Source organism: Mesoplodon bidens (assembly GCF_964165515.1).
Source record: "Mesoplodon bidens genome assembly, chromosome: X".
Classification (NCBI taxonomy): Eukaryota; Metazoa; Chordata; class Mammalia; order Artiodactyla; family Ziphiidae; genus Mesoplodon; species Mesoplodon bidens.
In genome coordinates, this window is record NC_138163.1 from 94,782,865 (window position 1) to 94,795,498 (window position 12,634).

Genomic DNA, 12,634 nt, shown 5'->3' on the forward strand with positions numbered 1-12,634 from the left:
CTGAAATGGTGTGGATGATGAGGGAAGGATTCCAGGGCAGCGCCTCCAGAGATGCGGCGCAGGTGGGTCCTAGGGGATGTCTGTGGATCCCGTCCCTTGGTGGGAGGGAAGGTGGCACCAGCTCACGGCCCTCCACCCCACCCCTTCTCCTGAGGACCCCCACTGGCATTTAACCGGGGCCACACAGTGTAGGAAATCATGAAACCGTATGGACCGGAACCCCTGGAAACTCTTGGCCTCCACACGCAGCTGGCACCTCCGCGCCTCCCAGTGCCTGACCCAGCCACACCCGCCTGCTTTTTAGGGAGAGGCGGCCCCCGCCTGTCCCAGAGGGCCTGACCACCGGCCACTCAGAGCCTCACCTGCCCAGGAAAAGGAGAAGACGTCCGACTGATTTTGCAACTTTAATGCAACACTGATACCCAAAACACGACAGCACGACAAAAAGCACACAGGGAAGCAGGAAGGGCAGAGAGCGCGTCATGCCGTCTTCCACGGCCGGGGAGCGGCTGCCTAGAGTGCCCTGTCGGGGAGGCGGCAGAGGAGGCACTCTGGCTCGGCAGGGGACTGCTGCAGCTCCTCAGCGCTGCCTGGAACCGGGAGACACAAAGGCCAGCACACAAAGGTCAGTACAGGTGAACCGTGAGGGACAGGAAGGACAAACTGAGTGTCCCGTCAGGCTGTCCTCGTTCCCCCACGACTCCCCAGGCCTTCCCCTGACTCCTCCCACTCCCTCCACACCCCATCCTTCAGAGTCTCATCTAATGACCTCCAATCTTACTGAATCCAGGAGAAGAAGCTGGCACTGGTTCTGGCGGCGTTTCTGGTCCGGATGGTGGAGCTGGTGCTGGGGCCATCGAGCATGCTGGTGCTGGCCGCACCATTGGTGCCACTGCTGACGCCAGCCCTCCAGGTGCCTCTCCTGTTGGCACGGTTGCTGTTCAGAATGTACTGATGGTATCTGGCCCAGAAAGCGAAGGGGATCCTGGACCAGGCGTCGCCAAAATCTCCGTCCTCATCCCAGGTCAGGAGCTCGACCTGTATGTCGTCCCAGCTCCACCGGCCAATCAGAGCTTCCTCCCCGATGTTCATCTGGGCCCTCATCTGGGCCCTGGCATGTTCCTCAGCCATATCCACATCCATCGTCTTGAAAGCATCATCCACAGCCTCCAAGAAATGAGCCCTCCATTCCCGGGGGTCTCGGTTCTGATACTGCGGTGGAAGAACAGCAGCCGTCGGAACAGCTACCCCACCTCGCTCAGCACCTGCTTCCTGCCATACGCCTTCCTGAGCGCTTGGCAAAATCATGATAGAAATCCACACGACTGGAATCGGGCTCCCATTATTCTGTGCCAGACCTGGGATTTCGCCCCACCCACTCACTACGTCAGTGAACTTGTGTCAGTGACTTAGGAACCTTTCTGGGCCTCAGCCAACCAACGAGGTATGGGAAACTCCAGCCAGAACACAGGCTCTACCTTACCTGGGCGATGAATCTCAGCACCCTCATCTTGCTGGTCTCGTGGCGGGCGCGCAGGCCCCAGAGGAACTCATACTCAGGTGGGCTGCTGTTGGGGATCTTCTTGTATTCCAGGTACCTGCGTGAGAGAGGAAAATAAACTTCTGCTTCCAGCCAGGCAGACCTGTTGCTGCACCAGTGGCTCCCAGGTGGCCCCTTCCCAGCCCCGAGGCTGCAGCTTGGCTGCCGCAGAAGGCCTGCCCTGGCCCCGCAGCCCTTGCCTCTCTCCCACGCTCACTCCCAGGGGTTTCCGCCTCCAAAACTGAGGTGCTCACACCCTTAGGCCACTGGTCCTGCCCAGCAGGCATATGGAGGTGCAGGGGGCACGTGTAGCGTATTTGCTCATAGGAAGGCCACGAGCTTTGTGCCCTTTGTCACAATAACCCAGGTTCCTGTTGCGTGTGCTGTAAACAGAGGAGCCATTTCTTCAGGCCCCCTGCTCTGAGCACACCCCACCATGGGGCTCGTCCATGGCCTGGCTGAACCCTGGGACAGTCCACCCCAGAAAATGACTGTACGGGAAGAAACAGTCAACCAAGAGCAGTGGACTCCATGCGTACTCTCGACCATCTGTGTGTGTGTGTGTGTGTGTGTGTGTGGTGTGGGGGGCGGGGGGGATTGGTGGTGAACATGCATATGGGCCTGTGTGAGGGCACACGAGATCTCCAAGCACCGAGGATAGGGTGGGCCTGGGCTAGAAGGTCGGCGGGGCTGGGCTCCAGGCCCAAATGGGCCTTATCCCAGCCTGGGCCATGTCAGGCTTCCACTCTCTGAGCCCCAGGCTCCTGAGATGTAAAGCCGGGGACACTGCCAAGAGGGCAGGTGCTGAACGAGATGGGGGCTGTTCCACCCCACCCGGTGCTCGCAGTCAGCATGTGCTCCCTTTCCCCAAGCCTCCCTGGAATTGCCCTCCCCCCAACACTCACATTCCCCCCCACCCCACACTCACACCAGACACCCATCCCTCTGGTGTTAAGACATGGGCTGGGGAATGGCTTCCTCAGCCAGAGCAGCACACGAGGAAGGCCTGAGTGGGAGGCAAAGTGAACTCAGTCGATACTCACTTCTGCTTCACAAAGTCCTCTGTAATGAGTTTCCTCAGATCGCCCAGGAATGGGTGCCTCACCCTGAGTGCAAGGAAAGGAACGCATGACTAGAGACAGTGGCAGTGCCCGGGCTGGGCCGGAGCACTCCCAGCAGGACTGAGAGCTTCCCAGCCTGTGGGGTGTCCCCATGGACGCCTGGGCCGGCAGCAGAGGCCAGACGGCCACTTGTCAGCGATGCCCCAGGGAGGGGTTTGACGGAGCCCCCAGGTCCGATGGTTTCTCTTAGTTCTCATCTGGGAACAGGGAAGGCACACAGAGCAGAGGGGGTGCTCAGAGTTCAGGACCGTTTCCCCACGCACCCTGGTGGGACCCTTTGCGCTCTACCTAGTCCAGGACGCCACGCCCCGCAGAGACCACTAGGCCACTGCAATCCCGGGGCCTCTTGTGCCCAAGGACAGACACACTGAGGAGTGGGAGCCGAGAGACCCCAATCATACCCGGGGCGCAGTCCCATCTTGCGTAGTGCCTCCCAGAGGACAGCTGCGAGGGGAGATGAGGTACAAGAGTTTAGCACACGGAGGTGAGACGGCGGGCAACCCCCCAGCTGCAGGCCCAGCCACTCACCCTCGCTGGCACGGTTGCCGTTCATGAAGATGACGCCCAGGATCACCAAGAGGAGACTCAGCCTGGGAGTGTCCTTGGTCCTGAAGGTATAGAAAGAGGGAGCCTGTCCAGCAGCCATTTGCCCAGGGGGACCACAGCCGGCTCACTCAACTAGCCTCTCCCAGATTGCTGGGCTACAGGGCACTTCCTCCCACTCTGTATGGCTTGTGCTACCTGGTCCAGACAATTCATTCCTCGGCCTGAGACTGACTCCCTTCATCCACCAAATGGGGATGCTAACACCTCCTCCCAGGGCTCTGCCGAGGATGGGGTTAGGAGGGAGCAAACGGTGGGCAACCCTGTGTCCAGAGGCACATCCAGACCTTCCCTGCCCTTTGCGCATTGTGTCGGGAGCACAAGTCCACTGGAGAGCACCCCCACACCCCCGTCCGCCTCCCGAGGCCCACTCTGCCAAGCCCTGGCCAGGACCTTAGCAGGGAGAGGCAACCAAGGAGCCTGCTTTCCTAGGAAGATGGGGGTGGGGACGGGTGGGCAGGGGCGAAACCCGGAGAGCAGCAAATCCTCGGCCCAGGCTACTGGCCCTGCCAGCCCTTAACTGCTCAGCACTGCTAACCCTGGGTGGGAGCCGTGCTAGGCCCCCCAACCCCACTTTCCCGTTTCTCTGAGAGGAGCAGGGAGGCACCACGAAGGAAGGCCACCACCCTCCTGTGCTCTCTCACTTTCCCAGGAGGCGGGCTGACGAATCCCGTGTGCAGACAAGAATGTAGAGGTGTTCTTCCTTGTCGATTTCCTTCAGGTGGATCCCAAACTTCTGCATGGGGGAGAAAACAGAATGTGAGATCAAACAACCATGCTGGGTGTCCTGCAGGCAGTCACTCAATTCCCCGTTAGAACTTTTCCTCGGCGGGGAGCCCCAAGCCCTGGGGAAGGAGGAAGAAGAGGGGCCGCAGAGGAAGTGCCCTGTGGGAGCACTGACGCTGACTGAGACAATGGGATCCACCTCAGGAGACCACAGACACTCAGCGAGCACGAAGCGCAAGAAGGAGGGAAGGAGGCAGGCAGAGGAAGCTCCCAGGTGGAGAGGCCGGGGAGGGCTTCCTTCCAGAGCACGTAGTCCTGCCCTTGGGCCTCGAGGGGATGCAGGGGGCAAGGGTTCCCTGCGGGCCCTGCTCCACAGAGCTGCCCCCGGCCCCGCACCCACCTTTTCCAGAGTGTACGTCGCTCGTTCAATGATCTCAGGGAAATGTTCGTCGTATTCTCGGATGACATCCTTCAGCATGTCTGCAGGAGGGGCGGGGTGGGCAAAGCACCGAGGCTGAGCAGGGGCCACAGAGCTGCAGCCTTTCTGTCAGCCCTGCTGAAGGGAGCACGCTCAGGACCCCACACCGTGCAAATGCAGCCATCAGCCAGGCCTGATGTGTGTGTGGGGGCACCTGATGGGAGGCCCACAGGGCAGGGTTGTGGGTGGGGGAAAGGGCAGAGCTCAGGGAGGGGGCACAGGTTGCCCACCTGAGCGCTTGATGGGGATCTTCTTGTAGTCTTTAATCATCAGATATTTCACCAACTTATTTGCCTGGAGAAGGAGGGAGCACACGGGGAGACCAAGGCGTGGGCGACCTCAAAGAACAGCCCCGCAAGGGAGGGGAGGAGCGAGATGGGGGAAGGGCAGGCTTCTTACCCTCTCTTGCAGAAGGGTCACATTGCGGGGTGGCAAGCACAGTACGTGCCTTGAGGGTACCTGGGACCTCAGGGCCATGGGGGGCCGAGGGGCCATCTGAGGCCGCACAGTCGTCAGTGGGGGCTGCGATGCCCTCCAGGTCGGGGGGACCGCAGGAGGCTCTCTCTCCTCCTCGCTGCTCTCATATTCGTCATCCAGGTGCTTGGACTGTACCATTAGACAGAGGAGAGACTCAGGGCTACCAGGCTGCCCGTGCAAAAGCACCTGGCACACATCTTAACCAGAGCACGTACTTGGAGATAAGGGTAGTAGGAACAACGGATGACACGTGCCGAGTGCTTACTAAGTGCCAGGCACTGAGCCAACCTGCTTCTCCCTCCAGGCCCGAGGGTAGGGACTACGTGGAGTAAAAACATGCTAGTGAACCTGTCTTGGAGAAACATGCACAAGCTGAGAGCAGAGGGGAGGGAAGGAGAGGGGAGGGGACGTGATGGGAGGGGAGGGGATGCGGGGAGGGAGAGGAGGAGGCAGGGAGAGGCGAGGGCACAGAAAGCAGGGGAGCAAGGGGGGCTGGGGGCAGCACGGAGGTCTCACCTTCTTTGTCCTCTTGCCTCCCATCCTGGCCCAGGGCTCCGCACTCTGCTGAGAGGTGGCAGCTGCACCCTCAGGCTCAGGGATGCTCGTGGCCATCTTGGCCTTGGCAGCAGCTGCTGCCACAACATTCTGAGGCTCCACCCACCGAGTCTTGGCGAGAGCCTTCCCAGACTTGGTCGTCTTTGGCCGGGTGGCTGCCCCCTCCCCGGCAGAGGCTGCCTGGGGCCCCCCGGAGGCAGCACTGGGGCCCTCTGTGGCAGCCTCTTGGGCCGGGGCAGGTCTCTTGGGGCGTGGGAAGGCCATGCCACTGACACCTGCCGGCTGGGTGAAATCAAAGACATCGTTCTGACCCAGGAAGGCTGTTTTGGGCCGGGTGGCATCCATCTCACTGGCACGCGGGGCCTGGGAGAAAGCACAGGCCGTACTAGGGCCCTCGGCAGCAGCCTCCTGGGCCCGGGAGGATGTCTGGGGCTGCGTGGACCTTGCTGGAGCCCCTGGGGTGGCCATCTCGCTCTTGACTAGCGTCTGGGAGCTGTGCGGAGAAGCAAGGCTTGTCTCAAGGGTGGCTGCCTGAGCCTCGGCAGCGGATGTCATGGGCTGGGTATCGCCTCCTGAGCCCTGGTCTGTGGCCACTGAGTGGTTAGCGACCACCTGATGGTAGGTGGCACGGGCAGCAGCAGCAGCGGCCCGAGCAGCTTGGTTAGAGGAGGCGGCCCGGGCTACGTTGGCAGCACGGGCAGCCGGCTCGTTGGCAAGTGTTTCTGGATCCATCCGAAATGCCTCCAGCAGAGTCCTGGCCAGCATAGGGTTTTCAAGTTCCCAGGGCTCATTCTGCAAGACCAGGGAGGGGAGGGCAAGGCAGACAGCTGTACACACTCGCCCTGTGCTGGCCAGCCCCCGGCCAGCCCCCGGACCCTCCCAAATCCCGCTTTCTCCCAGCAAGAGAGGGAAGGTTTGGTGAAGCTGGGCAGTCCTTCCCCATTCAACTCCAGCCTTCACCCACCCCCTCCTCCCATCCTCCCTGACGTCGCAGGAGGGAAGGCCCAGGGCTAGCAGGTGGCCGACAAGGGGCCTCACCGCTAAGATGCGAAAGCCTGGACCCAAGCTCCCAAAGGCTCTGAGGATACGGATGTCAAAGCTGGTGAGGGCTCCGTAGCCTCCAAAAGCACCAAATTCTTCATAGTCGTTGCCTTCAACCATGTCTTCCTCCCCGACTTCATCACTACCCTCGTCCATGTCTTCAACGTTGTACCCTTCAGATTCTTTGCGGTAGCTTCCCTCAGCCATGCTGGGGGTCCCAAGGAGAAGAGAGCTCAGCCTGAGAGGGACGGGGAGCCTTCTTCAGGGGGAGGGGGCGGGACCCAGCAGGAGGCCGGATCTCTCAGGAAGTGGGGGGCTGCAATCATCAGGTTACCAGGCAGTATAAGGTCGGGGTGGGTGGGGGAGTGAGGGCTGCTGGGGTAGATTCCCTCAGAGACAGAGCCCTAAGAGAAGGATAGAGGAGGTCGGAGGAGACCCTACACTGAAAGGGGAGTTTAGGACAGGCAGGCTCCCCGGCCCAGCGGCTGGATTTGAACAGGGGGTGCACTGGTGGGCTTGGGTCCAAAGAGTCCCATAGGAGATGCGTTGAGAGAGGGAGAAATAAAGCGCCTGAATTTAATGCCTGGAGCAGGGGGCCAGGACGGTGGGGAGGAGATGACATGAGAGGGCTGAGACAAACGGAGACCGCTGGAAGCTCTGGGAAAATGAATCCCAGGGACCCTCTAAGTGCTGGTGGGGGGGATTCAGCTGATTCAGGTCTAGGTTGGGCTCATACAGGAGCGCTCAAGGTGGATGGGGTGGGGGTCTTCGGGCTACGTGAGGCTCGAACTGGAGCGCTGGAGGTCTCAGAGGCCAGGACTGCAACTCCAGGAAGGGGGCAAAACGTTCAGTTCCACTGGGTTGATCTCAGAGTGGTTGGGGTGGAGGTGGGGCCTCCGCTCTAAGGAAGCTCAGCACGGAGCACACGGGTCTGTTAAAGGGGTTCGGATGGTGGGCTCCGGTGTAAGTAGGGCTCGGATCGGGGAGCCTACGTCTGGCGGTGGTGGAGGGGGGCGGTTCCTATCTAGACCGCGGGTCTAACGGGGTTCAGGTTCTGCGTGCTTGGGCTTTGTTCAGATCCGGGGGCGGGGGATTGGGTACAGGGAGGGCACAGCGTACCCTCGTTCCACTCGCTCTCCCCCGGTCCTGTCTGGGGCTGGATCCTTACCTTCCCTGGGGCTCCAATGGCGTCCGTCCTCAGCACCAGGAACCCCGCAGCCGCGCCCTCGCCTACTGCTGCCAGCACAGCAGCTCCGACCACCCCGCCCCTTTTCTCCGCGCACTCCCCCCCGCCCCCCCCGCGCCGCGCGGCTGGGCAGCCGGCGCATGCGCGGACCCCTCCAGCCGGCCCGCTTTCCCAACAAAAGCCTTTCCCACCAGGTCCCCTGTGCGCATGCGATTCCGCCCGTGGGTGGGCGGGGTGGGGGGCGTTTTCTCCTTCCCGCCAGATCCCCTCACCGTTCCCCACCTCCTCCTCCGCGCCCCCGATCGCAGGCGCGGGCACTCACACCCTGTACTGTGGTTCCAACCCATCCATCATATACCCTCAGTCCCCCGACTTTTGCACAATGCTTCTCAGCCCTGCCCTCCCCCTTGCCTCTAAGCTCCTCCAGTGTGGTCTGGAATACACTGAGCCCTGCTTCCCCAGCGTGACCCCTAGGTCACCAACACAGAGGTCTCTAGCCCAGTCTGCAACTGCAGCAAGAGAAATGGAAATGGCGAGAGGACACCAGTTCCCTTTGTGTTCCCCTCCACTATCCATCTCTAGGGCCCCCAGACACACTGGGAACATCTGCTTCCCCAGCCACTCTTCATGCAGCTTGTGTGTCACAGCCTGAGCTGTGCTGGGCATTATCTTCCTCTCACAGCAGCCCTGGGAGGTGGATGTCAGCATCCCCATTTTACAGATCAGGAAGCTGAGGCACAGACAGACACATCGCACGAACTAGACGAGGCCACAGAGCCAGTAAGTTGAAAATGCAGAATTTGGGCCGGGGTCTCGCTGACTCCAAAAATCCATGTTCCGTTAGCACTGGCCCCGGGGACTGAGGCACCCTCCCTTCTTCAGTTTGCACAGCAGATCCACCCCACCTCTCCTGCCCTGTCAACATCTGTCCCAACAAGCCAGCTTTCTGTTCTCTGAGACCTAAGCTCACGCTCTGCATTCCAGGGGGAACAGGCAGGAGCCCCAGGCCCACCCCTTGCCTGCTCTATGTGGGTCCATCCAGGTGTGAGAATTGCTCCTTGGGGTCCACTCCCTGCTCCGACTGTCAGACCTCTTCGCTGTGAGTGGCACAAACACGCTGCCCCTAAGGCCTTCCTGGTGCCCACTGGAGCGGCCAGGACAATCAGGCACTTGTGTGTCTGAGCCATGGCAAGCCCTGATTCAGAGTAAATGTTTGGCCTGGTTCGTGCCACGGCTGGGGCCTGGGGCAGCTGTGGTCCTGTGGATAGAAGCTGGGCTGGACTTCCGAATTCCAGGGACGGAGTGTTGGGCCAGTCTGTCGCTAGCTGTGTGAAAGCCCGCTTGGGTCACTGGACATCTCTGAGCCCGGTTTCTCAATATGCAAAATGTGAAGCAAAAGGAGAACTTACTGGGGTCCTACCTAAGGACACACATGCTGCTGCGCTTCCAGAATGACTGGAGAAAATGCTATGATCCCATCTCAAATTGCACTTCTATTTTTTTTTTTTTTACAAAAAAACATAGTGGACTTTTATATTCGTTTTTATATCAGCCTCTCCAGGCTGTCCACCCCTGTGTCTGACTGGAAGCTATTGCAAGGATCAGAGCTTTTACTCTCCAGTGACCAACATCAATTCTGCCTGTCTGGATGGTTTTCCTCAGCTGTTGCATAGCAACCTTCCCTGTCAGCTGCTTGTGTCTCTCAGCCCTTCCTGTGCAACACGTTTCTGTGGGACGTGACCAGACCTTAGAAGCGAAAGCCTTGACAAACCGCTATGTGCTAATAGAAAATGCTATGTTCCCATCTCATTTTGAAACTGTGCTTTTTTTTTACAAAATCCGTAGTGGACTTATATTCACTTTATTTTATTTTTTATTCTTATTTTTTCTTTGTTTTACTTGAGATATAATTGACACATAACATTATATTAGTTTCGGGTGTACAACACCATGATTCAATATTTGTATATACTGTGAAATGATCACCACAATAAGTCCAGTTAACATCCATCATCACACATAGTTACAATTTTTTATGATGAGAACTTCTGTTGTATTCGTTTTTATACCAGCCCCTCTATATGCTAGATGCTTTAACTATATACGCTAATATGCTTACAACTCCTAAATCTACAACCCCAGTTCGAGCTTCAGCTTTGAGATCCAAATCCATATATTCATTCGTCTACTTGACATCTCCACTTGGATGTTTCAAGGGCTCCACGCAGTGAGTCTGTCTCACTGTGGTATTGCTATATCCACCCCTCCCACACACTCACGTCCCCCATCTCTCTTGTTTTTAAAACTCCCATCTTCACAATCTCAGTAAATGGCACCATGATCCACACAACTACTCACTCTAGAAAATGGAAGTCAGCTACCACCACTGCCCTTTTCTCATACACTGCACCCAGATGGGAAACCTCTGCAGCTCTCCAGGGCTACCTCACTGTGCAGCTCTCTCCCCTCCATTACTCCCAGAATATTCTAGTCACATTGGCCTCTTGGAATTCTCAGCTCTGTCTCCTTCACTTATTCACCTCTGTTTGTGTTCAATCTCCCTGTGCCACAGCCTGTAAACTGTATCCAGGCAAGAAGTTGGGGAGAATTGGGCAATCCTGGGGATCGCCTTTTTAATTTCCCTTATTTTGGGGATCAATGTCTTGCGTGGGTCGTGGAGCCACGACGTAAAGCTCTATAACTTTTTTGGTTTATAGATATTTAGGTAGCAGAGCACATCAGATTCCTGTTAATTCGTCGTGGCTGCAAGTATAAGTATCCATCCTGGTTTTTAATTTTTTTTCAGTGACCCTTATGCTTTAATATGTATCCAAGTTACTATGCACAGTTAATGCATGATGTGCATTCATGATATTTTTCCAATTTGCTTCCCCAGGGTTTTACTTTTATTCCTAGACATGTATAAAACCAGAAAATATAGAATCATTAAGAGGAACAAAGATAAGAATTAGAGGACACTTCTCATAAGGAACAATGCAAGTCAGAAGAAAGTGGCATACCATTTTAAAAATAGTGAAACAATAATTGTCCAATCAGAATTGTATAGTCAATGAATATCTTTTTAAAAATGAAGTTGAAATAAAAGTTTTTCATACATACTGAAGCTGAAAAAATTAATCATCAGTAGATTTACCCTACAAGAAATGTTACAGGATGTCCTTCAGGCACAAGAAAAATGACTGTAAATGGAAATATGGTCTACATAAATGAGTAAACAATAATGGAAATGGTAGATATGAAAGTAGATATAAACTATTAATTTTCACATTTAAGAATATTTTATTATTAATGATGTAAAGCAAAAATTCATAAAGCATTGTGGAGTCATAACTTATGTGGAATTAGCTTCTTGGAAAATAATAGCACAAGGATGGGGGAATATAAGTGTATGTAAGATTCTAAATCTACATGTGAAGTGGTACAATATTACTTGGAGGTACATTGTGATACATTAAAGAAGCATGAACTATAAACACTAACGTATCTATCCAAAGAATTATGGCTAATAAGCCTATATGGGAGATAAATGGAATCATGAAATGCTCATTTAATTTAAAATGTTTTAAAAGAGAAAAAATAAAACAGCAGATGAGAAAATAGAAAAAAATTAACATGACAGCTTTAAATCCGACCATATCAGTAACCATATTAAATACGATTTGTTTAATATTGGACTCCTTTCTCTTTCAAATAGAGTTTATTTTTTAGTGTAGCTTTAGGCTCATAGAAAAATTGAGAAGAAATTACAGAGCCATCCCATATACCTCCTGCCCCCACAGAGACAGAGACTCTTCCACTGTCAACATCCTGCACCAGAGGGGTGTACTTCTTACAATCAATGAACCTACACTGCAATATCATTATCACCCAAAGTGTATAGTTTACATTAGGACTCATTTTTGCTGTTGTACATTCCATGGGTTTGGACAACATGTAGCCACCACTACAGTATCATACAGAATAATTTCATTGCCTCCCAAATCCTCTGTGCTCCACATATTCATCCCTCCCTCTCTCCTAATTGCTAGCAACCACTGATTTTTAAACTGTCCCTATAGGTTTGCCTTTTCCAGAATGTCATATAGTTGGAATCATACAGTATATACACTTTTCAGATTGGCCTCTTTCACTGGGTAATATGCATTTAAGGTTCTTGAATGTCTTTTCAGGGCTTGATAGTTCATTTCTTTTTAGTGCTGAATAATATTCCATTGTCTGGATGTGTCACAGTTTGTTCATCCATTCGCCTACTGAAGTACATCTTGGTTTCTTCCGAAGTTACAGCATTGTGAATAAAAGTGCTATAAATATGCATATGCAGGTTTCTCTGTGGACATAAACTTTCAGCTCATTTGGGTAAATACCAAGGAGCATGATTGCTGGACTATATGGTCAGAATAGGTTTAATTTTATAAGAAACTGCCAAACTGTCTTTCAATGTGGTTATATGATTTTGAATTCCCACCAGCAATGAAGAAGAGTTCCTGTTGATACACATCTTTGCAGGCATTTGGTATTGCCAGTGTTCTGGGTTTTGGCCATTCTAATAAGAGTGTAGTGGTATCTCATTTTTTAAATTTGCATTTCCTTAATAACATACGATGTGGGGCATGACAAATTGGATTTTAAAGGGATCCTGCTGTATGCAGTGTACATGAATCCCACTGTACATATAGGTTAAAAGTAAAAGTATGGGAAAAGATATATCATGATACTAATAATCCAAACAAGGCTGTAATGGATATATTAATATCAGATAAAGCAGATTTCAGAATAAAATGTATTGTCAGGGATAAAGAGGATCATTTATAAGAGGATTGTTTATATTTATGATTGCCTAAAGAGGCCAATTCATCAAGAGAGCATAAAAATTTTTAATGTTTATA

The 12,634-nt window shown here is 54.1% G+C and overlaps 1 protein-coding gene across 3 annotated transcripts; it reads right to left on the bottom strand.

Annotated features, from left to right (window-relative positions):
- Positions 1-391: 391 nt before the first annotated feature.
- On the bottom strand, positions 392-7,797 carry LOC308608543 (melanoma-associated antigen D4). Of its 3 annotated transcripts, none has more exons than XM_081221744.1 (13): positions 7,710-7,797; positions 6,539-6,749; positions 5,462-6,292; positions 4,868-5,074; positions 4,699-4,762; positions 4,391-4,470; positions 3,909-4,000; positions 3,190-3,269; positions 3,063-3,105; positions 2,584-2,646; positions 1,484-1,598; positions 782-1,212; positions 392-590 (listed from the first exon to the last, which is right to left on the bottom strand). In XM_081221744.1, exons 2-13 carry the CDS (start codon positions 6,746-6,748, stop codon positions 581-583), a joined length of 2,226 nt encoding a protein of 741 aa, XP_081077870.1. In that variant the 5' UTR covers position 6,749; positions 7,710-7,797; the 3' UTR covers positions 392-580. The 3 variants fall into 3 exon arrangements, with proteins under 3 accessions (XP_081077870.1, XP_081077872.1, XP_081077871.1); XM_081221746.1 differs by having other exon boundaries at positions 770-1,212; XM_081221745.1 differs by having other exon boundaries at positions 6,539-6,779.
- Between the last annotated feature and the right edge of the window lie 4,837 nt (positions 7,798-12,634).